Source organism: Cololabis saira, chromosome 1, assembly GCF_033807715.1.
Source record: "Cololabis saira isolate AMF1-May2022 chromosome 1, fColSai1.1, whole genome shotgun sequence".
NCBI lineage: Eukaryota > Metazoa > Chordata > Actinopteri > Beloniformes > Belonidae > Cololabis > Cololabis saira.
This window is the reverse complement of record NC_084587.1, coordinates 35,389,363-35,415,869: the sequence shown is the minus strand read 5'-3', so window position 1 is coordinate 35,415,869 and position 26,507 is coordinate 35,389,363. Positions and strand designations below refer to the sequence as shown.

The 26,507-nt window shown below is 38.2% G+C and overlaps 1 protein-coding gene across 2 annotated transcripts in view; it reads right to left on the bottom strand.

Moving 5' to 3' along the window:
- Window positions 1-925: 925 nt before the first annotated feature.
- The window catches only part of rbm20 (RNA binding motif protein 20), a 65,618-nt gene continuing 40,036 nt past the window's right edge, over window positions 926-26,507 (bottom strand). The window contains exons 2-14 of one of the 2 annotated variants that reach the window (XM_061721425.1): window positions 23,584-24,559; window positions 21,958-22,022; window positions 21,409-21,518; window positions 20,522-20,622; window positions 12,727-12,873; window positions 11,954-12,085; window positions 11,786-11,865; window positions 10,898-11,588; window positions 10,734-10,814; window positions 8,985-9,567; window positions 7,406-7,471; window positions 4,663-4,784; window positions 926-2,171 (exon numbers count right to left, since the gene is read on the bottom strand). In XM_061721425.1, the coding sequence (XP_061577409.1) occupies window positions 2,103-2,171; window positions 4,663-4,784; window positions 7,406-7,471; window positions 8,985-9,567; window positions 10,734-10,814; window positions 10,898-11,588; window positions 11,786-11,865; window positions 11,954-12,085; window positions 12,727-12,873; window positions 20,522-20,622; window positions 21,409-21,518; window positions 21,958-22,022; window positions 23,584-24,559 (3,223 nt within the window). In that variant the 3' untranslated portion in view covers window positions 926-2,102. The remainder of the gene's footprint in view (window positions 2,172-4,662; window positions 4,785-7,405; window positions 7,472-8,984; window positions 9,568-10,733; window positions 10,815-10,897; window positions 11,589-11,785; window positions 11,866-11,953; window positions 12,086-12,726; window positions 12,874-20,521; window positions 20,623-21,408; window positions 21,519-21,957; window positions 22,023-23,583; window positions 24,560-26,507) is intronic. The other variant, XM_061721433.1, reaches the window with a different exon arrangement.

The window sequence follows — 26,507 nt, the reverse complement described above, 5'->3', positions numbered from 1 at the left end:
CTTCAAAGTGAATCTTATCTATTTCATTATCATGTGATGCAACATTACATCACTCTTCAATACCTGTGTTATTTGGATGCAACTGCAACATTTCCTTATACAACCTTTTAAAAACAACTACTTTAGCAAGGCTGTACTGAAAATGAATGCATCTGAAAATACTGGCACAGCATACCCTGAAATACAAACTAAATTGTCCTATTACACTAAAATCACACAACTAAATGTGAACAGAAGAAACATCTCAGTTTTGAACATGTATCTCATGCCTATCTATGTCTGCATCATGGCTTCCGAGAATTGTTTTTTTGGCATATGCAATATCACTAGGTCTGCTCTTTGGTCAAAGCTTTTCTGAAACACACTAAGTGGATGTTTTCTTGATATCCATCTGTTTATTCTGTAATAAACAGATGGATATCAAGAAAACATCCACTGCTCAAATGAGTTCCAGATTAACTATAATCATCTTAATCTGATTCATAAACATAATCATAAACATGCATAATCTGTCAAGAGGTGTCAACTGTCTGCACTGAAGTCGCACTGTGATGCCTGCATTTTAAAACTAGTTAACCAAAAGTTAGTTTTTAAATTAATTTGATAGAAAACCATGAAAAAAAATAATAAGTAGATGTATTGGAATTTCTATGCCGTTTTGAAATATCTGCATTGTTGTATTCATTTGTACACTTTAGACGTCGGACCCAAATGTGTTTTTTGCCTCATCACACGGGGGAGCTCTTTTACAGCAATTTCAAGTCTTCATATCAGAACATGCTCTCTTGCACTCATGCGTCATTTAGACTCTAACATAACTATTTTAACACGATTTTTTCCCCCTGAACAAATCACTAATTATTGGTCGACAAAGCCCGTATGTTGAGAATTATGTTTCATATAAAAAGAGGCAGCTTCTTTGAGATATTTGTTACATTTTTTTTATTAATTTTTTTATTGCATCACAGGTCATATGAAAAGTTCACCCATGAAAACAAAAGTATCATTGATGTCACAGGATCAGCATTCACAGTATACAAAAACAGGGTTTGGCTTGGTGCTGCTGTGTAAACTAAACTAAACAAAAAACTCTTGATGTTTAAATTATCAACATGTGGTCCAGTTAAAGGCTTTTGGTGTTTTAGGTATGACATAAAATTACACATATGACTGCTTTTGTTTCACGAATTAAATTGAATTTAAAAAGAAAGAAAAAAACCTAATGAAAAAAAAATCATAGTTTCATCACTAATCGAAATTCTGTGAGTTTTACTACACAGACAAATATGGCAATGTACAATCAGAGAGAGCACAAACGAAAAACAACAGCAAAGCCACAGATATAAATAACTTAGGTGCAGCAATTAGCATAATTAAATCTATTAAACAATTACAACAAACCTGAGAATGTGCCTCTGTTTTTTTTAACAGAGGAAAAAAAATAGAAAGAAAAAAAATGCCCCTGAGAGCTCATGCCGCAACTAAATACAAGTAGAGAAGCTAGAGATAAAGTGAAACAACCGAGTAAGCAACTAAAACAATCTGATGTAGGCATTAAATGTAGATCCAAGATAAAAAGCAAATATTCGTATTTTTTTCCCCCTGGCTCCTGACATGGCTAATTTAACTCTGAAGCGTATCACATTCACATCCACATAACACATTCAAGTTATTTTTAAACTATGGTATAAATGCGACACTGATGTTTGGATAATCCAGGCACAAAATTTAAAATGATATATACCCATCAAATTAGCTATTTTAACCCTAACTGTAAAATATTGCCCTCTCAGAAGTCATTTTATCTCACACAACACTATAACACAAAGCCGTAAGAAAAATGATAAATCCACAGAAAACAAAAGAAAGATTTAAATATTATAGCCTCACTATACATTTCACTTCAAATATGTACAAAAATGAACAGTTCAAGAACTAGTAGCGTCCCCCTACAGACAGTTATTTCCGTTGTTCACAAATTCAAGCTTCTCTGTGTCACATTATCCATTTGGTAGTTCTCCATAGCTTCAACACAAACTGCACACGTACACAAATCTTCCCCCTGCTGCTCGCTGAGCCGGAGGTGAGAGGTTAAGCTGTTGTCACTGTACAGCAGAGGTTTCACTGAGTGCACCAGGCAGATTTTCCTCCGCCAGCCGGGACAGATATTTCTGTAAAAACAAATAAACAAGGTTTATAATCCACAGACACATTTAAATATGTTGAAAAGAAAGATTATCCGACATTAGATCTGCATCAAACTACTCAACCTCCAGTTGTGTCTGACAAAAAGAATTTCAGCAGAGCTTTTTGTGCTGTATATCGAGTGTATGTCTGTATTTCAGATCCCTGGTGGATCTGACTTCCTTCAGCACATCATCCAACAGCCACTTATTACTGACGTGCCCGTCCTCAGAGAGGTGATAGAGAAGTGGTGGCGAATGCATCGATGTAAAAAAAGTAATGCGATACATTTTCTCAAACAAGACATTAAATAAATTAATTAATAAATAGTGTAAAACCACATTGCATTTTCACTGAGATTCATTGTTTTTTTTTATCAAAAGAGTCCAGGAAAAGAAAGCAATGTCTTAAAGTTTCAATAAAAATCAAACTTGATGGTTATATATTTATATGATTTGCCTGGCACTATACATCATTTGGAAATTAGTCGGTGTTCCAAAGAAAAAAGTATTTTTGACATATTAGAGTTTTTTATGCCCTGAAAAATGTCAGAAATGTACTGCATTCTGGGTCATATACAAATGAAAGAATAAAATACACCATTCAATAGTTTCTGCAGATCTGCAGCAAAACAGTAGGAGGGGCCAGACCAGACCACCGGAGTTAACCAGTCAGAATAAAGCTGGAGGGAAAGAGACAATCGAACTTAATTCTTTTTACATGTACAAGTAAATTAGACTAGTGGAGGTGACTTCAGTTCCCTTAAGGAAAAAATCATTACTGCAATTTAGCTTATAATCAAACATGAAAAAACAAACAAAACTGCAACAAACAAAGAACAACTGTCTGACCAGCTGTTTACTTGATCAGTAAAAATTTACAGACTATGTATATATATACTATATATATATATTCAACACCATGATGTTCATAAGATGGCTCAATATTGTAGACCGGTGGTGCAGAAATCTAGTCAAAATTGATTAAAACTAAGGCAGAACAAACTCCTAAAAACCCAGAGCTCGCATACACACAGAGCTTTGATGGGCAGCACAAGTGTTCAAACGTTTTGGTTTTTTTCTCTTGGAATGTAATCCGTTAAATGTGAGCAAATCACGCGCCTCTCGTTTGCTTCAGCTGTGCTGCTGGGGATGAAAGAAATGCAAGATGGCTCGGTGCTGACTGGCCAACAACTGGAAACGTAATACATTTTATAAGCACTGTGTATTCTTGTGTGAATGTGTATGTGCATCTACGTTAGTATATGTCAATATAAAATACACAGTATTGTACTATTTATTTATTTATTTATTTATGTTTTAGTTTGGACATTTGTTTGCAATGGTTTTTACATTTTATTTATTCATCTGTTGGTCTTCTTATTTTTTCAGTTATTTAGAATAGCAGATCTAGTATAAAAAAGTCAAAACACCTTTTAAAAAGCCCAACTACCTTTTTTAGTCCACCCAGCTGATTGAAGTATCGGCTACACATATACGTGTGGTGTGAAATCTAATGATTGAGCCCAAAATGTCTTTTTGAACCAGGCTATCAGCATGTTTAATGGTATATTCCCCTGTAAACACCTGATGGCAGTTCTGCACTTGGACTGACATGTGCAGGGTGTGTTCCCGGCAGCATGGCTGCGGCCTGTACGAAGTAAAACAGGCTTCAAAACTGCTAATTACAAACTAGTGGGTCACGTGACCTCATGCTCCGCCCAATGTTTTATACGATCTATGATCAATTGCTGAATCCAAAGTAAATGCAATTAATTTACATTATTGAGGGTCACAATGAGACAACAATAATTTCATTGTCACTGGCTCTTTACATAAAAAGAAAGTAAGATTCATCCTCAAAAGAAAAAAAAACATTTAAGGCTGGATAGCCTTTAATGCGATGCCAGAAAAGTAAGAATAAGTGTTACTTTGAAAATGATTAAATGGTGACTTAGTGCAACCTGCTTCCCTTTGAAGAGGGTTTTACTAAGACACACCTCCAGAGCACCCACATGGAAATGTGTGTTCGCTCAAGAAAAATAGTTTGACAGACAAGCCAGCTGTCCAATGACTCATCTGGGTCAGTCACAGGTCAGTTTTTCTGTCACTTCCACAGGTACTTCATTTTTTTTTTTTTTTGGTTTAATGTGAAAGCATTTAATACATTTTCTGTAACAAGGATTTCTGGTAATACAGCAAAAAATGTTTCAGGAATAGCTCTCCTACCCAACCTTTAGGAAAGTTTAGTAAAACTGATAACTTTATTATTCTATCTACAATGATTCATTCATAAAATTATGGTATGTAGTATTAAAATATAGATAAATATATAAAATTCCTCTAAGACCCTTGTAGGAAGGAAACAAGATTTTTTTTCTTTTTTGTGAAAATACAGATCAATTTTAATTCAAACCAGGAACAACAAAACATGAACTGTAATTCCACAGCGGCTGGTGTGTCACAGTGAGGGCCGTACCTGTAGGTTCCTGTAGTGTACGGCGCTGCGGCAGTGAGTGCTCTTAGCAGTGTTCTCACTGGTGTAGAAGAGTCCACAGAGTTGACAGAAGAAGCCTGTCCTCGGCACGATAAACTCCACTCCTGTGAGACAAGGAAGCCCATAAACATAAGACAAGAGTTCAGTGTTGCTGATCAGTGAAGGGCTGGTGAACTTTCTCACACTGGGTTCTTACAGTGAAACTGAAAACAAGGATGTGATATTTTTATAACAAGTTTTTCTGCTGTTATGTGTAGTCCTTACGTAGTCAGTGGAGATGCCCCTGTTAACGTAGGTAGTGTAGTATAGTCTCCTTCATTATTCCACTTACAAGCATGAACATATAAGAGAGAACCCCCACCCCCCACATGTAACACAATTCAAAGTGTCTGGAAGAATATCAATGAGTAAAGGGCGAGGCTGCTAGTCTAAGTTAGACATCCGTCATCTTGGAATCGGACTGGCACTGCGTTGACCGCAGTTATTCATCAAGGAAATACAGCCACATGTGCAAGGGTTATTTTGGGGAACCTTCGTAAAGCTCTACAACGGAGCTATGTTCATAAATATTACATTCATGTCTCTCTGTCTCTCTTTCGCTCTTTGTTTTTTAGTAATTCCCACTAAAAGTAAGAACTGTTTTTTTTGCTTTGTCGCATTTTACGCAACTCTTGGAGACGTATAAAATAAAATACATTTACTTAGCGTAATACAGGCACTCTTACATTTTAACAGAATATTCTTCTTTCCCTCTTTTACATTGGTATGACAGGGATATCGGTTGCTACTGTTTAAGTATACAAGCTTTTACTGACCTCCAAATCCTTATTACACCACCAGTAGTGGCCCTGATTAATTGTACCACAGTGCCAGCAGATCACAGCAAAAAAAAAACACCACCTATGCACGTATGTAATTATCAAGCAGGTCTAAACTACAATTATCTTTAATATTTACATTTTTACTTCTACATTAGAAAATGCAGATCCCTTATTTTTCATCCCCTGGTCTTGTTGCACTGTTTGTTATGGTTTGGTATGTGCTGTCTCTAAAGGCTGAAATATGCTTCTGCGTCACACCAACGCAGAGCACACGCCGCAGCCGTGACGCCGTGCTGAACCCTTCGGACTTCTCCGTCTCTTCATTTGGTCGCGGTGCAGTACCCCCCGCGGCCACTAGTTAGCGATCTTTTTCTGAATGGTTTATCCGACTTTTTCCGGTCACAGTAAATCAAAGAGATAAGGACAACTATTGTGCAAAAAACAAAAACAAAAAAAATCACATATAAACGAAGAAAAGAGCCCTGGAAGTTCACTACTGATTCAAACCGGAAACCGGAAATGCTTCGCTTTCAAACAAACCAATCACAGCCCTCTCGGTCTGCGTGTGGACGGCGTCTCCTCGACGCGTAGTTACAATTTTCAGGAGGTGCACGTCAGTGACGGCGCAGGTGACGGCGTGTCCTCTGCGTCGATCCAAACCACACGCCGTAGGCACGGCGTCATTTTGACGCAGAAGCATAATTCAGCCTTAAGTCGTGAACAAGCACAACTTAGATACGTTACACAGAATGGGTGAAGTTCACACACTTTGAAGTGTGAAGTGCTGTTCCTAGGAGAACAAACTTTAAAAACTACAAGGCGTGGTGAAAATAAGGGAATGGGATGATAGTTTAAATTAATTAGATAGAAAAGAGGGTCGGATGATCAATGAAAACAATGCACAAGTGTTGCAATTGTTTTTGACAGTTTCCCTGCACACAGCTCAGAGCTGATCCACAAACGTATACACTCTTGTGGTGTTACACAACCAAAAATCCAATAAATCTCATGGCACTCACTATTGTTGTGTTTGGCATGATGTCTATTGTTGTTACACTGCAGCGGGACATGCGCAAGGGTCGTTGCAGCAGGCCCAGCAACACTGACCATATGCTCAGCCATGTGCTAATGATAATACCCATGTCCCCAGGGCGCATTTCACAATAAGCTTACAAAAATGGTCAGCAAGGTCATGCCATTATAGTCAATTAGAGTGTTAAAAGATTGTCCATCTGTTTATTAATGAGTTCCACGACAATGCTGTATCTTTAGGATGAAGAACGCAGTCTAAACTGCTTTAACTTGTTAATGATTTAAGGAATACCGGACTTCTACAGTTGATGATCTTTTACAGCAGACACTAGAGAGAAACTTGGAAATGCACGTGCTCAGCTGAATTCATTCCACTGCCGGTCATGCATCCTGAATCACACGACCGTCCGGATAACACCGGCTTGATAGTGTTGGATCCACTCCCACTGATTTCCATTTGGTACTTTAGGAACAACCTGTTACTCACAATCATTTAACCCAGTCTGTTTGATGGAAGAGGAATTATTTGAGGAGCATTTTATGTTTTTACCTCTAAATTTCCTGTTAAATACTGACAGGATGTCAGGAGAGACTGAATTACCCTAATGCATTAAAACACATTTAAACCCTAAACCAGGGAACCAAAACACAGAAGAGGGAATCTCTGTGTGTCTATACCTAAACCAGATGGTCAGAAAGTCAAATAACTGGGTTTAAACAAACCAATAAAATTTGATAAAGTGTCATTCACATGCCATTACATCTGTTTCGTATAAACGGACAAAATAAGAACCATATGGACTCTACTTCATCCTGAGTGAATGTAATCTCGTTAATGCAGAAGTCATGGTAATAAATTGTGTTTTGCTTACCCAAAGGGATGCTGTGTTCACTCACAGCTTTGTCTTGCTCCACAGATGGTGAGGGGGCTTTAATATCTAGGACAGGCATCAAGGAATGAGAAAATCAGCATGTACAAAATCTCCGTTGCACTTATTCACACTTGTTACGCTGTTTTTCTCTAAGATCAGTGCACTATGGACTTGAAAATGATTCATAAACAAATCAACAGTTTTCTTTGTGTGAAGAAACCTCTTGTTGTCATACACAGCCTATGTGGATCTTATTAAAGGTAGGATAAGCATTTTCTGGATGACATCGTGGTTGATTTTCTCCCTGACCATCCCTGCCATGCTGCTCAGCTAAACATGCCACATTATGGGTGCACATTATAGAACACATGAACTCCTCCTAGGTGATTGGCAAATGCAATGTTTATTAAGGCTTCAGAGTCAATCTGTTTCCAGATAATGGAAATAGGGCTTACAGTTTTCTTCTTCCTTTTTTTTTACAGTGTATTTATTAATGGCTGATCAATGGTGATGTTCCCCAACAGCCTCCCTCTAAGATTGTCATCATACAAGAACATGGAAAATTAAACTTATTTCAGCAAGATGACACATTATGCTTTACTAAGACAAATGATACATAGCCTATTTGTAAAATAGAGTACAAGCAATCCTTAGATATTGCCTCTGAGGAAATTTCTGCAGTGAAATAAGTGTAAAATAAATACAGTAGAAAGCATGAAACCTGTGGAATTGGGGTTCAGCAGTTTGCAATCCTTAGGTCCCTGTCATAGTTTGGGGTTTTCTTTTGGGTCTCCACATCAGTGTCTGTGTCTTCTTACCTTTTATATAAGTGTTATGTTCTTCTTGCCCTGAATTTTGCAGAAAGTTGTCTCTTAGTCTGATTTTAGTTTTGCTGGTTATCCTACCCTGGTAGCATTTCTGGTTTGGGTTTGTGCATATTCCTGCCTGCTCCTTTTTTGCATTTTAAGTCCTCTCATTACCTCCAAATCATAACAGTCCCAGTGGTTTTATATTTTATTTTATAAAAGACATTCAAACTGTAAAAGACATGTGAACCACGTCTCACAGAAATAAGATGCATGAGGTCCAAGGATTCACTTGGTTTTATCTTCCAACTCCAATAATCTTTCATGGGTGTCGTCAACAAAAAAACGAGATCAACTTAACCATTTAAAATATCACAAAAAATCCCTAATTTATTTATATTTGAAGCGTTAATTATATATTGGAAACAAATACATATTGTATTAAAACAATTTCTAAATCATTATTTTTGTTATCCTGAAATTGATTAGTTAGATTTACATATTTTTTATTTTTTATTTTGTTGCGTTTTTTTAAAATAATTTTTTGGTTTGTATGAAACATTTTCTTTTTATTAAAGTAATGCTACAAATGTCTCAGAAATTCACATACAAAATGGGATACAGTACATCTGGGATCGAGGGTCTAACACATTGTGTTTGTCTATTATTGTGACTCAGCTCCAGATCAGATCTTATTTTATAGCAACTTAACAGATAAATCAAAAATAAAGGGATATTTAATGTGCTGTCTGGTTTCCCTTTCTTGAAGGTACCTTTTTTTATGACGTTGTCCCTTTGTTGAACTCCATTATTGATAACTTCCATGGTCTGCCCTTCTTTCTTGCTCTGACTGTCCTCTGGTAAGCATGTATGATTTTCCACTGGATCTTCTGCGGGCTCATTCTTTGGTACTTTACCGTCCTCTTTGCATGTCTCCTCCAGCGCAGCTTTGAACTCTTCACCTGGGAATTCACTGAGGTTGGTGACCGGTTGTTCAGAAGATGCTGGTGTCATTTTCTGGTCTTCAGGACTGGATTCAGTTATTTCACCACCTGCTCTCTCACTTACAGACGTCTCCTTCTGCCCTCCTGCTTCCTCCTGAGACTTCTCCTGCTCACATTTCTCCTTGGATTTGTCCTGCGCCTCGACAGACGATGTAGACGGGGATGCATGCTTTTCCAGTGATTCTTCTTCTCCAGACTCTTTGGGGCAGGAAGCGAACTCCTCTAGCTCAGAGAGGTCTGGCTCAATTATGGAATCATCTTCCCCTACTTCATCTACAGTGACCAGCTCCTCCATGTTCTTAGGATACCAACACTCCTCATCTGTGTTGTCACCACTCTCACCCTCCTTTGTCTAAAAAAAACATAAAAAGAGTGGGAAATCATTGACTTGAACTGCACATATTCTGCATTGTGAGAGAGTCTGAACATGTTTACAGTCAATCTGTGAGTAGGGTTGCCACCTTTCAGAAATAGAAATAAGGGACGCCCCGATTTCAGCAGCGCAGGAGCCAAAAAAAAAGCCCCAAAACTTCTAAACTGAATAAAAATGTGTTTATTTTATATGAAAAAACAAAATGCTTTGATTTAAAGTTTAAAGTGCTTTAATAGCATTGAACTTGCATGACTGTACAGACAACCATACTAGTAACTGAAATAGCCTCCTATGCTCTGTATGTCCACATCAGCCCAGATGTAATATAGCTTACAGGTGAAGAATATGGTGTAAAAGTTAATTTATTTCAATAATTCAACTAGAATATGGTGTAAAAGTTAATTTATTTCAATAATTCAACTAGAATATGGTGTAAAAGTTAATTTATTTCAATAATTCAACTAGAATATGGTGTAAAAGTTAATCTATTTCAATAATTCAACTAGAATATGGTGTAAAAGTTAACTTATTTCAATAATTCAACTAGAATATGGTGTAAAAGTTAATTTATTTCAATAATTCAACTAGAATATAGTGTAAAAGTTAACTTATTTCAATAATTCAACTAGAATATGGTGTAAAAGTTAATTTATTTCAATAATTCAACTAGAATATGGTGTAAAGGTTAATTTATTTCAATAATTCAACTAGAATATGGTGTAAAAGTTAATTTATTTCAATAATTCAACTAGAATATGTAGTAAAAGTTAATTTATTTCAATAATTCAACTAGAATATGGTGTAAAAGTTAATTTATTTCAATAATTCAACTAGAATATGTAGTAAAAGTTAATTTATTTCAATAATTCAACTAGAATATGGTGTAAAAGTTAATTTATTTCAATAATTCAACTAGAATATGGTGTAAAAGTTAATTTATTTCAATAATTCAACTAGAATATGGTGTAAAAGTTAATGAAAATACGGTACAAATCGTGTCCCGTATTAGTTCAATACGGGACGCAACATTTTTTTCTCAAATAAAGGACAATTCCGTATTTTACGGGACGGGTGGCAACCCTATCTGTGAGCCTGAATGAGTTTGAATGTCCAGTTAGGTCCAAGATTCTCACCAAGGGACTCACCGTATCTTTACTACATTCAGTAGCCTCTTTTGGCTTATTGCTTTGTTGGGGTGAATTTGATTTTTCTTTTGATTGGTGATCCTGAAGGAAAAAATTACTTGCAATGAACATATGCTAGAGCTGCTGTAAAGCTGCAGCATAAGATTTACAAAAAAAATACTCACAGTGTTTTCAGTGTTTTCTCTCTCCTGTTTCTCTGAACCCGTGTGCCTCTTGCTCGACTTTTTGCTCCTGCTCCTTCCTGGTGACACCTGCCTCTTGTCTTCTGCTGTTCTGCATGGTGGCTCTTCACTCATCTCAAATTCAGAATGCCTCGACCGAGCATGGTAGTCGCCACCATCCCTCCTCTTTGACTTTGTGTCATGCCGCTGGTAAGAAGACCTGAGAGGCTTTTCTGACTTGTACACTTGTTCCATGTAGAAATCATCTTCCATGTTCCTGTAAGAGTTGAAGGATGACCCTTGAGGGCTGCCTCGTGTGTGCCGGTCTCTGTTAACCCTCGTCGCTTCACTTCCTCCTCGCTCATCTGCCGACCTCAAGCTGAGATGATCTGAGTGTTTCTGGTAGGTTTTCCGACGGTCAGCCGCCCGACCGTTGGGCCGATCTTCATCTACGCTGCCTCCATTTCTCCAAGGATCTTCCCACTCCCTGTCATCCTCACCCCTCCTTTGGTGTGGCAGCCAGTCCCAAGAGCCCCGATTGGGGCCCAGGCCATTGCTCCCTCTCTCTGGACCTCTGCAGGGGGGCCCCTGGGGGCTGTGAGTAGAGCTGCATGACGTAAAACTGGGACTGTGGGAACGGGGACTCAGAGAGCGGCTGATGGGACTGCGGGAGCGTGCTCTTTCAGGCATGTAACTGCAAAAAAAAAAATTACAATGGTCACGTTAGAACATTGTCAAAATCTTAATTTTCATTTTTTGAGATGAGAAATAGAAAACCGATCAAAATAAAGCAGAAACAGGCGACATTGTTGTATCAAAGAATTTCCAAAGAGCTCTGCTGCACAAAAAAAAGCACTTGAGTCTGAAAAGAGGGGGACAAAGTTTCCTTACGGTTCAAGTTCTTGCATCTCATCCCTTTCTCGTTGTGAGGTAATATCGTGAATGATTGTTTGAACATCTTTGCCTGGTTTCTGAACAGAAGAAGGTTATTCAAGCTTTGTAGCTACCAGACCCTACACACAAAAAACCCTGCCACCATAATCGTTTCTCAGTTTTTACCTTCAGCTGCAGCTCCTTGTACCGCTTAGACATCCGTATGAGGACTTTCTGATTGTTAATCGTAGCTGGAGTCAGTTGGTAGTACTGAACCATTGCCTGAGCAGCTTCAACATATGCCATCTCCAGAAATGCCTGATGAGGGAACGTAAAGTTAACATGAACAATAATCCAACTGGGACAGCCTATTTCTTTCGATGCTGACATGCTGAAACGTAATTCTCGCTTCATATGTCGGCACAGCAAGCAGACCTTTGAGAATCATAGCCACAGGTTATCACGTTTCATTACCACGATAAAACAAAACAGTTGCTTTAGTCGCTGCAACTAACACCAAAATTTGATAGGGGGGATATTAGTGTTACAGATCCGTTAAATCAAACTGTAGTACGTAAGTGAGTTGTCAAGCGCAGCTAGTTAAAATGTCAGTGGGTTATTACAAAGTTCTTCTTTTTTATAACAACTGCAGCAGAAAAAAACATGCGGATGATCTTCAAGGAAGATAACTTAGGGAAAAGAATAAGATCATCTTGGTTGAATTTGATGCACGCATTAAAAGCACAGAAAAGTAATTATTCAGCTCTGTGTATGACAAGCAGCTGTCCTGCAATAACACACAAACTGCTAAAAAAAGAAGCAAAAATGTTGCACTTCATGGGAAATTGGACATAAGAAAATTCATATAACTATTTTCTCTTCTAATCTGGTATTTGAACATTTATTGATAAAAACGAAAAACATATTTTACTAAATGAAAAGCAATTAAAAGATCATACCTGGTGGGTCGATCGCATCAGGATGTAGTTGGTGACTTTGCCGAAGGGCAGTCCTAAGTTGATGACGTCATTCTCTGTGCAGCTGCCTTCAGGGAGGTTGCAGATGTGAACAACACGGCCTGGGGAGGTCTTTCTGGGAGGAAATGGCTGTGAATGACAATAGAAATATACTGTTGAGCTGTCGTCATGTTATTTTTGATAACTGACAAAAATCTACTCAGTAACTGAAAAAAACAAACAAACAAAAAAGAATTTCACCACGTATACAGAGTCATAAACACAAATGAGCAGCATATGATGAGCAGTGTTCAATTGTTAACTTTGGTGTACAAACATGTACAAAACTATGTACTGTACATGTTTCAAAATAAGGACAATAAGGTCAATCAGGGCAGCTGCTGCTCAAAAACTTCAGCTCAAATAGGAAAGCTTAGAGCAGTGTCTCCCAACCTGGGGGGGGCCCAGGGGGGGCCCGGACCCCAGGTTGGGAGGGCCAGAGATCTCTGGAGGGGCGCGAAACTTTGTCTGCTTTGAAGATATGCAGTTGTAAAAATTATATTTACTCATGTTAAATAAATAAAAAATCATAATAACACACCTAATGGAATACAGTAATCCAAGTCTGTATAAACCCACGTAGAAGTTATTTATCAGGATAAAAATGTAAAAACTTATTATTATATCATTATTCAACATTTAATCATACTACTACTCCGACAGGTTGTTAAAGGAAAAATGTTAAAAAATGCTCTCATATTGAAAGAGACATTTTTCAGAAATATTTTTTATGTCCATATTTTATACATTGGTGACACAAAAGGAAGGTGAGAAAAACAAATTACGGGGTAAACCAAAGAGAAATGTATCATAAAAACATAATTAATGTTCATTCTTTCAATTAAAGGTTTGTAACGAATAACTTTACTCTTTTGGTGCTAGTACGTACGGGTCTATGTAAATAGGTACAGACTTGGCTTTGCTCAACGGGACAGAAATAGATGGAGTCTGGAATACTGTATGAATCACGTCTCTCTGACTGTATCCAACATCATCACACTGGATGTCATCTATTAATAGCTTAATAGCGGTCATGCAGCAGTGATAATGCAAGTTTTCTTGTTTGGATTCTGGGACTTGTCAGGTGGTTTCAGACTTCCACAACATCTGACCCGACACCCTCTATGCTTTCAGGTACTAGTGACCTGTCTTTGTCCGTCTAGCTATTGATGAGGAAGAATGCTGGGTAATTGAACAGTAGATAATGATATCTATTTCCAGAAGGACTGGGAAGTTTTCTAAAATATGAGTACAATGCCAGAGCTCATTCTGCAGAACTTGCCGCAGCATAGATTCTTGAAGTCAAAAAAATAAAAAAATGAATGAATACATATCTGGCATCTGGAATTCAGCAGAAATTAGGACAGATTTGTCTTGTAAAATTGCAACATTGACTATCCCCAGCTCCCAAATAATTAAAACATGTCAACAAAGATGGATAAACATGCATCTTTTCCAAATTTTATGAGTGTGTCGTTGGCATCAAATGTTTAGCTCATACAAACCAATTCATTGCGTTTAGAGTTTCATTGCATTTCATAAAACTGTCAAACATTTTCAGAAATGCAATTTCGGTGCACCGCAGACAATTCTGTCTTTCACCTTCTGATTTGGTTTTTTTATATTTTCTTTTCTGACCAACGGGTTCTCAAGTCTCTCTTGATTAAAAGCGGTATATTTTGAGCAAACATGCTGAGCAGCTCACTTGTGCTCCTCTTTCCAGGAGAATACAAGTATGTCCTGGAAACCAACAGTCATCTGAATAATTGTTGTGGACATCTGTGATTTTAAACCAGAGCACTGCACGATCCCTGTAATGTTTGAAGTGAAAATTTCACTGCAAACTTCAGCAAACACAGACTTCATGAGACCATTTTATTCCCAAGCAAATGCACTTCTCTGTCACTCAGTGTTTTGGAAGAGGGAGTCCCAGATATTTTCCCAGTTATGGAGCTGCAAATTATATTATGACTGATTACATTTTTGGAGTACAAAGCATTTGACAAAACAAAACATTTGTCAGCATTTAGGCACAGATGGAGAAGCATGAATATAATCAGGCCCAGAAGAGTTATGAGATTGATTACATGCAAATCATTTTCAGGTTTTCACATGTCAAAGTGTGATGTATTGTCACTCAAGTCTAACTCTAGATAGAGTTTGAGATCAAGCACTTCATTTCAATATTTTTTTTCCCCCAAATCTTGCTCTAACAAGCCAAGAATTTATACGATTCAAGATAATGTTAACAATTTATGCATTATTTCATACCAATTATTGCTAGCATTCAATGTCATAAATGAGGGAATAATGTCAGTAAACTTTAATAAAAAACAGACTTTGTTTGACATCTGCAAATGTGCAGCACAAAACAGAGATATTGAGTGTAAAAAACAGCAGTTCCCCATGTTTGCTTTGATGCTCTGTACTTTTCTTGTGAGCTACATACCTCTTTTTGTGGTCGTTTAACTTTTGCAAAGAATGCCTCTTATACTATATAAATGCAGCAACTTTGAAATGGAAATAGTATTTTCATCAAGCTAACTGCAGACAGCACTAGTGGATTATATTTGAACTGCAGCTTCGTTGCAGTTTTCCCAGTGCCCCTCCTCCTCTTCCTTGCCCGACAAAGTTGACGGACAGTCCCATCTGCAGGACAGTCTGGTGTCCTAACAGACCAGCAGCTAGGGTCTCAGGTTTTAAAGGCAATTAGTTAAGCTAAAATACATAACACTGATTTTGCTTCACTCCATATTAAAATGTTAATAGGGTGTAATTTAATACAGAAGTCATCCATTGCTGACAAATAGTCCATAAATATCATGCTCCTATTTCTCACAAAAACACGACCCGAAATTGACACAAAGAAGGTCAGTTGGTCAACAGTTTGATTCTGCTTTTCTCTAAAAGGCTGCTTTTTGCTGATGACATAACTCTTTTGCATACTTCACATATTGCCAACTGTACAAAAGGTTACATGATTGTCCACACAGCTTCAACCTAAAGATGAAGTGTAGAATCTGTAATTACTCAAATATTGTGTCACAACAAAAATTAAATTAACAACTTCCGACGCAATGGGGACATTTCTCTTAGCATCACCACCTCTCGCGCTACCTCCACCAGAGTAGGTAAAGGTCAGCACAGGTTGGGTTCAACAAACAGATCCAGGAATAGGCTGTTTATGTCCTTGGAATATTAGAGAGAAGGAGATTCTTGGTTGTTTGTGTGCTCACAAACACTTGAACTGTAACATTGTGTCTGTTTGAAAGCTCAGACAGTTTGATCCCAGACCAAGTTGGCTCAGGCTTTGGACAGTAGCTGTTTCTGCAGCAGCTAACCACTGGGGAAAAGTTATGCGTCATCATTGCTGGTTTACAAAAGGCCATTTCAGACACCAACAAAGCTTCCTAATAATTAATCAAAAATCAATTTGGTATGGCTCCTACACAAAAGACGTTGGTCAGTAAAGATGCATTTTAATCAGCCACAGTGTGGTCAGCTGTTTGTCAAAACTTCACACTCTCGGCTATGACCTTGAAAACCTGTGCCAGAACGTGCAAAGGATGACAGCCATTTCACACCATGTTTTCCTGTTTTTAGTGATGGTATGCTGGCTGGCACTCGCAGCAATCTCTCCTCGGGACATGCCAGTTTATTTCCACCAAGTAAGCTTGATGTTTGATGATCCGCGTAGATGGTGAGTTTGGTTTCACAGTTTTTCCCCACGTTCCTATGCAGACTGCTCGCACGCTGACACCCCGGATCGCTTTACTGATCTCTCACTAGTCTGAAACCTTATACTGTTGTCTAGGGGTGCGACCCAGGGGTCCTTAGGTCTGAGCTCCCAGCAGCAGTTAGCTGTAATCCTCTGTTTATCGCTGCTCAAGTTCTGTCACAAGAGGCTACTGTGTTACTGCAAGCTGAAGCGGCAGACGCTGCTGTGCCACAGTGCTACGTACGTTCATCTATGCGCGCAGGACAGTTGCTGTACAAGTGATCTCTTCAATTTTAATGACATACATCTTTTAAAACCTTCCAAAATTATTTTCTTTTAGCTTGATATCTTCTGTATATTTCACCAAAAGTTGCTTTACACTTTCTTGACCTGACTTGGCCAATAAACCTGATTCTGATTCTGATTTAATCACTTTATTTTTACTTCAAAAGTTTATTTTATTGCCTGTAGTTTAGTGTGTCCACTTAAGAGCTCTCTGGTTCAAACAGGGTGATCAAAGCAGTAAAGCCCACATGTCCTGTTTAGACAGGTGCGTGTTTATAGCAACTAACATTAGCTCATGTGGAGAAGCTCATAAATATTTCTATGTGGATATCATACTCCCTTGTCTATTACCAGTGATTGGAGAAAATGACACATGACTGCATGGAGTTCAAGCCACTGCTGGACAGATTCTCCTGGCAATGACAAAAAGAGCAAAAGGCTGATTCAAATAGTGGCTACGCAAATGAAGTCTCTGGCTTTACAGGATGAAATTCAAACATGACATCCAGATATGGATCCATGTGTCATCCTCATTCAGTCATTTGTTGTCAGAGCTTTGCTATGTTCTGTAGCTTACCAAAACCCTTATGTTTGTTTTTTTTTAAATTAATCTTTCACCAGAAATTTTTTTCCAAACACTTTTTTTTTATTCATCCAGTTTCAACTACTCCATACATGTAAATGCCAGCCCTATTTATCCATATTATTTGAAAGGTACAGCACTGCATGTATAGATTAGATTAGGAGTGTTTTTTTTCTTTTTTAATTTTCAATGAGCCAAGCTTGGTTTGAAAAACGATTACTGGTATTTTTAGTGTGCTTTGCTATTTGAATATGGTCATTTTGCATGTATGAGAATTCAACAGCTTAAATCAACTACATTTATGCGGTGCTAGTCTGCACTAGGTAGCTGAGTAAAAACAAACAATGTTGGTTGAGGAATAAATGTGAGAGAAAGAGCAGCACATCTTAGTCATTTCTTTCTCATAATTCTTCATGTGAAAATCATTTGAATGAACATCAGAGTAGAAATGAAAGGTTAACACTTGTTGACCCAGGATACCTCAGTGGCTTGAGCAGGTGCAGCATATACAGAGGCTATTGCCCTTGTGCAAGCGGCGCAGGTTCAAGTCCCAGCCTGTGAGACTACTATATGCATTGCATAATATAATATAAAATATAAAGGCCACTAGAGCCTTAACAAAATTTGACAAAATGCCCTGTCAAGAGTAAATAATATCTGATGTGTTTTTAGTGGCATTTCTTTTGTTTTTGGTGGTATGTGACAATTGGTGGTGCAGTGAAAACAGAAACATATAATACAGAAGACATCAGGGCGCTTTTGTTTTATTTGAGAAAATATTGAGATGGACCATAAAGGAATAAGACAGCGGAGATCTGTTATGTTTTATTCGTGTGACAGAAATGATGCAATAAACAGCGCTGACAAAATTCCCATAGTAGTGTCCAAAATTTCATTCAGCTGATGAAAACGCTGCGTAGTTCCCTACATGCTAACCCCAACATTGTGTGTGGACCAGTGGTCTGTATAGGGACCAGGGGGCTGTTTCAGACAAAGCAAAGCTCTAACAGAGCATAATAATTCTCATTTTAAAGAAGATATGCTGTGCTGTGCTGTTAATTGTACTCTGCGTCTGGCTCTGCACTGGCCTGGAAGCCGAGGTTAGCAGCAGATAGTTGTCACCAACACCCCTGCCGAAGGCTGCTACCTAAGACTAACAGCAGGACAGATGTCTGAAATGAGGATTGATGGACAGATTTGATCAGAATGAATGCATAAATTAGGATTATAGCATAGCATATGCTAAAATATGCTAGAATAGCTGGTTTGTGGTGACTGAGGTTAGGTGGGCAATTAGTTGTTGGGTTTATTCATGCAATAATATATCCCACAATCCATTATTTATTTGCGCACTCTTGGATTAACTAAAGCTGGGCAGATTCAGCTTCTGCCAAGATGGTGATACCCATAGCTCTGAAAAATAGGCTTTAAAATCACTCTGCAGACCACCTATGAGTGATGTTTCACAGGGTTTATCTAATTATTTTTATAATACACCCTATTATAAGTATAAGTGTGCTAGTTATTAATATTTCAGATCCCCAAATTTAAACCCACTTGTGCAACTTTTAAAGATTTGCCAATGATCATCTGGCTGAAAAATCAATTTCAAAGCCATGTTGCTGCAAAGATTGCGTGCATTGTAAATGGGTTTGCTGTCTGACTCAGTATGACAAAAGTCCCACAAGTGAGATTATTTTAAATCACTTGTGCAGCAGGGTTATTCGCGGAAATCAGGAAAATCATTGCATAATGTTCATCCTTCATGCATCCTTCAAGTAAAGGAGAAAAGATCTTAATGAAGCACTTGACAAGTTTATACCAAAAAAGCACGTTTCCTATTAGCTTGTTGATAGCATGAAGTTAAAGCACATCTGTTTATTACCATATACAATAGCTGGTCAGTTTTCAGGGGCCTGCTGCATTATTATGTTCACTATTTTCAGGCCTGTGCATTTGTGCCTCTGACTGAGTGTATCACATTCAATTCATTATAATAACTATTGTCTAAGTATATTCCCTCTCTATGCTAATTAGTTTTATCTCAAGCTTTGTATTTGACGATATTGGTGGAATAAGTGTGAGTTTTTCATAACAGGGCCAGTCCGTTACAGAGGACTTTTTGCTTCCTCTCTGTCACCAATGGTACAGATTTGTATAAATGTATATACCCCCATTATTATGCACTTTAAGTCCAAACAGTCAAAAGCTGCACGCTAGTCCCTAGTGTGGTCTATCTACAGGCTTACTAGGGGTAATTTCAGGCAGCTTTCACCGCTCTCATCGTCTGCAAAGTGCTTTTTCAGACATCTGCTTTGATGATGGATGCCTATCAACAACTGCTATTTTTCACCCCTGTCGAAACGAACAGTTTTAGCCCGGCACGCTAACTGTGGGACAAGAGCAAGGAGCACAGTCAGACCCGCTTTTACGAACATACTTTTAACAGGACATCTACATTCACATTTGTCTCATTGACCATAATCAGATAAGATAAGAAATCCTTTAATAGTCCCCCAGAGGGGAAATTTCCAGTTCCTGGAAATCTTCCATGTTCAGATAATGGATCACATTTTTAATTTCTCCTTTAGCCCCCCCCCCCCAAGAAAAAAAAGAAAAGAAGACAGAATAAAAAGCCTTAAATTAACCAAACATTCTGTACTTAGTTAAATGTTAAAGTAATTTTCAGTCTAGAAGCACAAATGTTAACGTCCCCATACTAAAAATACATGTATGAATTAGTCAAAATAATAATAAAATGATAATAGCCTAATAGGTTTAAAATGCAAATGGACAGTCAGTAAGTACTTTATGAAAATAGGAATATTTGAAAAATTTCAATATGTTTAGTTTTTTCATTTTTTTTTATTCTTAATAACAGTTTAGTTATTATTTCGTTTTTTAGTTATTAGGTCCAGGAAACATGTAATTACTGCTTTTATGTCCCAGCAACTGGAACTATCTGGGTCCATGTGTTACAAAATGTCTATACGGTGGTTATGCTGCTGGGCTAAAAAAAATCTTAAACTATACATGAAAGAAATTTAGCTAAAAATTCAAAACAAAAAAGAAGAAAACAAGACAGTAATAGGTCAATCCAGAGAAACCACTTGTAATAATTAAGGAAAATCCTCACGAAATGTTCATCTGACCTTTAACTCGGATTGTTGAGAGGCGAATCCTGTTTCTGGCTGGGGATATATTTTCATGGCTGCAGCTGGTATGTATGATGTATTAGCGCCGGAAGATACATCTGTGAAAAGATTAATGAACACGGATATAAATATCTGGTGAGAAATAAGTGAACGCAAAAAGTTTTTCGTAAAACATGCCAGTAAAAGTCATGCTCAGTATCAAACTTGTACCTTTCTGTCCTTTTCAATTTTTGAATTAAATCCACATTTCCTCTAAAATGCTGCTAACGGATTTATTTGCAGTACTTGTTTCTTGGGAAGTTCTACATCTTGGTGTTCATAGAACTTTCTAAATAAAAAAATTTACATCTGAAACATACAAGCAACTAGAGAAAAATGATCATATGAATCCTGAGTGTAACTAAGATTTGAGAATCAGCTGAGTCTCATCACAAAACTGAATAAAGGTAAAGAGAAATAGTTCAGCACAGCTGCTCTTTTACCCTGTCTGAATCACTGTTTAGCTAAAAGGGATATTCAGTTCACTGCAAATGTGCACATTTCTTTTAATACTGGTATGATGGCCAGCAGGTACTCAGTTAAAAAAAAGAAAAGCGTTCTAATTCATAAGGTTTGCGTTATTGTTGCAGGAATAATGTGCATCAAAAATTACAAGTCCACCAACTGTCACAGATTGGGCTCTGGGCTAGGACGTAGTGTCTGTTTTCTAACATGGATCAAAATATACAGTGTACAAACTATAAAAAAAAAAAAAAAAACTCTCAAAATAGCTTGTTTCACATTCTCTAGCAGACGGATTAACATTACTCTCACATCAGCGGGGCAACAATGAAAACAAAACCAAGGGTACTTGGTTGGTGGTGGTGACGGGTGAGCTGTCCTACCTTGATTTGCAGCAGAGCAGACGATAGGGTTCGTAGCTCCAGGGTTCAGACCTCCATCAGAAGGCCTACTGACAGCATAGTGTACGGCTCCAGCTGATGCCACCGCTGAGCTGCAACAATCACAGAAGGCTGATTTTAGCTTCTGCTCCCCTGCCTTGCTCGCTCGTATCTTGTGACAGAGCTCATATTCATAGAAAGATTAAGATAGCCATTCATGAAGGAAGGAAAAGTGGAAAAATAAATGCTTAATAAATAAATAAATACAAAATTCTTAACACCACAGAATGTTGATCCGGTTTGATTGAACCTGATGAACATTTTGTTGGTGTTACTTGGTCAAAACAGAATAACATGGTGATAACAGCAAGCATTTCAACTATTATTGCTCAAAAAAGTCAGAATCAGAATTATCCACAATTATCAAACTAGTTGCAAAGTGAACGCATGTTGTATGTTGTCACTCAGAAGTAAAATGGGGGTTTAGTCGGGTTCCTAACCACAGCATAGTTTAAACTCTGCCCAATGGAAGTGGAGTTGCAGATAACTCACCCATCACTTGAGTACAAAGTTCGATTCTGCAGGTGCAATTTTCCCTTCACGTGCTGGTCCCAGTCCTAAAACACAAAGACAGACACACAGTGTCCAAACATAATCTGAAACAGCTTCCACGCCCTGGACGCTCACTGCCTGCCCTCCACTGGAAACTTAAATAGCTTTTGTATAACCTCATGGCTGGAGGTAACTGGAGAAGTTTGTCAGATAGTGGCTTCCAATTAAAACATTAAGCCAGAGTTTATGAGACATTTCAACCACAAATTACTTTTTATTATCCTCAAAAACTAATGTAAAAATTATAGCACCATTTGATCTGCTGCTTTATTTGACCACAAACTACCCTGTCTATTTTTTTAAATTAAATGAATAATTTCTGCCTTAGATACTAATGATCAAAGCATTCTATGGCTGAAACCATGTTGTACTGTTTAGATTAAAGGATTCTCACTTTAACCAGTTCGTGTTGACAAGAGTGTGGCAAATACGGAGGTTGGTATGAAGCTATACGTGCTTTTCTTGGGCAATATTATTTGAAGACTCAACTGGATATTCATTGTTATGCAGATGATACCAAGCTATCGCTCCACAGAGCCAGATTAAATAAATGCATAGGCGACCTTTATTTTCTACTTCTGAATTCAGGAAAACAGGGAGAGACTACAGAACCCATGTGACAAAAGGCTGTTTAAACTCTGGAATGTTCCTTAAGTTCTCCAAACAATCAATGGGAATCTTTGAATGCTCTGCACATATTACAGCATGATGGAGCAGCATGCCACCAGTCAAAAGTGATTAAATAATGATTCAAAGATCATGGGACTGAAAACTTGGATGTATGGTCAGGAAACTGCCGCACTCCAAATTCCATTGAGAAGCTGGGGATGGTAGTCTAGTGGCTACAGAGGTCGGCATGGCAACCAAGATGAACCACCTTGAACCCTAATTGCTCCATGGTGTGTGTGTGTGTCTCAGATTTAAGTCGCTTCAGATAAAAGTGTCTGCTTAATGACAGCAGCAGTGCTAGTAGAAGCTGTGGTCATTCCTTGTCAAGGAGGTGGAGAGAGAAAAAAAAAAGAAAGATAAATGAGCCAACAAAATGTATTTCACTGCAAAAAACGTTTAGCTACAGGTGCATATAAACTTAGACTGCCGCGGGGACTCTGCTCACTTTGTTCATCGTATATCTGCCATTAACTTTGTGTTTTTCTCTGTCATCTTTCTCATAGCACATTTCTCTAGCCTGTTATATTTGTGTCTGGTTGGGTTTATGTCCTGTCCTCTCACCCCTAACCTGGTTGAGGCCATGGCTGTACTCCCAAAGTCTGGTTCTGGTGGAGTTTCTTTCGCTTTAAAAGTCTTTCCTCTCCAATGTTGTCCATTACCTTGTGCATAATCAAGATGGGGGACTGAATCAAATATATTGATGTTCAATGGCTTCTTTAAATGGGGAACCTTTTTCACATTTGTGTTTTAAAAGAGAATAATACTGTACTGGACTTAGCATTTGCTAAATTAAGTTTGATGGCTGTAAAAAGAACAACATGGAACTGGTGTGCTTGCTATGTAAATACAATTCAACGAAACACATGTGCTCATATTTTGGTTGATTTATTCACTCACCTTGAGGTTATAGACCTTTTTGTCACAGATGCTACACTGGTGTGGCAGTTGAGTGGGTGTGACTGCACAATAATCATTCACTTGATAGGGCTGGAGTTTCTTGATAGCTGAGGTCAAGCTTTCCTCACTTCCATGCAGGGGCTGGTAACTTCCAAACCCCTTCGGACCACTTGAACCAAAAGTGGAAACCCCACCACTGCAATTTAACTTAGGCTCAGAAGTGGGCTCCTCTGGGTTGTAAAGTTCTGTTCTGGGCTGAATGGGCTGCCCAGCTGCTGTCCATACCATGGGATGATTGGAAATCATATCCACCTTTCCAGATGAGTTATACATATTATTTTTCTTCTCGTTGGGGCTAAACCCAGGTGGTTGCCCCTGCATATCTTGCCCATAAAAATCTCTCTGAAAACCAGCAATGGTTTTAGCCTGAGTGTTAATCGCTGTGTATTGTCCGTCACCACCACTTACTGACTCTGTAGACGTCCCTCCAACTACGTTGTACTGAAGACGTCTGTCACTGTCAGAAGGGTAAGTTGACCCAGTTTTTTGGCCATACTCTCTACCCTGTTGACCCGTTGCGGTGCCTCCGCAGGGATGATTTGGTCTCAGATTCCCTGGGTTTTGGTTAAATCCACCACCCACCAAGGTCCCCATGGCTGAAGAGGGAAAACCTATGACACCAGGGGGGAAAGCCCCTTGTGGATTCCCAACCACAGATGAAGTCCGTAGCTGATTGAATAAGGGTTGAGACATGTTGACATTGGAGAGAAACTGATTGAGAACGCTGGCAGCATTAGCCGTGTTGCCTCCCTGAGCTAGTTTAAGGCGATGCAGAGTAAGCTGTGCCTGGAGCTGGGCGAGCTGGAGGCTTGCTGGAGTCAGGAGAAGCTGCTGGTTCTGCTGCTGAGGAGCTGGCAGGTGAACACCCAGGTGGAGGCCCTTCTTCTCACTACTGTCCAAAGGTGGTGCAGTGATGCTGCAGAAAATGAAATACCAATGTCAATGTCAATTTTATTTATAAAGCACATTTAAAAACGGCCGAGGTCGACCAAAGTGCTGTACAGCATACAAGAAAATAAAACAATACCAAAAGAAAAACACAGTACACAGTGTAGAAACAACAAAATCACTAACATACTAAAATGATCAATAAAATATTAATAAAAAATAGATAATAGAGAATAGCCGACAAAGAACAGACACATAAAGTGCACAATCACTTCACACAGATGTGGGGAACTAATTTGTCACACACTAAAAGCCAAAGAAAATAAATACGTTTTCAAAGAAGACTTAAAAACCACTAGGGTCTGGGCAGATCTAACATTTAGTGGCAAACTATTCCACAGCTTATACCACATGTAGTAACTCTCAAAAGACAAATACATTAATTCCAGATGCTATCATACAGGAGCCAAAACGTTTATTGCTAATATATGTGTTTATGATGAGAAGCATGCATCTGTGGTAATATTAGATACAGTCGCTTGAAAAGGTTCTGGTAACTTAACACCAATAACTTTTGTCTGAACCTTACTATAAATACATCAATGAGATTGTGACACCTTAAATATCATGTTGGACTGTCAAAGGTCTGTGTAAATAACAATTTACACACATTTCATCAGCGGCCATACGCATAAATCCAGTCAATGAAGTCTTCGGGAATCATGTATGAACCTTGCATGCATGAAATGCATGTGATGCCCAAGATATGACACACACACAAGTGCATATTAATCTACAAACTCAGAAGATAATGTTTCGACATTGTAGCAGCAACAAGATTCTAGGCAGTATATGGAAGTGTGGTGATTGGAAACTTAGAGGAATGTTATATGTTTTAAACACAAATGCTTAATACTGCCTATACCAAGAAGAGTTAGTGGGAGGTTACAGAGACGGTTTTCTAATATATATCTTAAACAAATTGTAAAACAGATATATGAAAAATACATGTCATTGATGCAATTAACTGCAATATAAATTTGTTCTCATATAACAAGTGTCTGTCATGGATTGCATCATATTTTATGAATTACAACCTGCTGCATTATCGTGCCAAAATATCTTCAAAGACAAAAATAAAAATAGTAAGAAAGTGAATTTAGAGGTTATCATTTAGATAATATTGAGCTAAAAAAAATACCCATGGATTCTAATCCCCAAGTTTCTTGTTTCCAGAACAATCTCCAGTGGATTCATAAACTTTGGGTTCAATTATTGGCATGGCTGTAGTATTTCTGTTTTCAACTAAATGTATTTAGAACAATATGTGGGTCAAAAAGGTCCGGAAGGTTTATCAGAGTAGCACACTGCTGTGCGTTGTCAGCTCCAGGGTTTTATTTTAGATCCAGGGTGCATAAGTAAAGACATGCCAATGGCACAGTTACAAGTTCAGATACTGTTTTATTTCCCAGAGCAACAATCTGTGGTCTAGCTCTAGGTTGGTTTAAATCATATCTATCTGGCAAATTCCAGTTTGTTCATGTACACAAGGTTTCTTCAGAAGAGTCGAGGGTCTGCTATGGTGTTCCGCAAGGATCAGTGCTAGGGCCAATCTTGTTCAGTTTATACATGCAGCCCCTGGGAAGTACAGTACAATCCAGAACCACGGCATAAATTTGTATCGCTATACTGATGACACGCAGCTCTATTTGTGTATGAAGCCAGATGAAAGAGAACCTCTAGCTAAACTTCAGGCATGTCGTAGGGACATCAAGGACTGGATGTCCGCAAATTTTTTGCTTCTAAATTTTGATAAAACAGAGGTTATCATTTTTGGTCCAAAGCATCTTTGGAAGGGATTAGATGCTGTTGCGATGGCTTCCAGTGTTACTGTGCGCAACCATGGTGTTATTTTCAATCAGGATTTGTTGTTTAGACTGTATATTAATCAGGTTTGTAAAACAGCATTTTTCCAT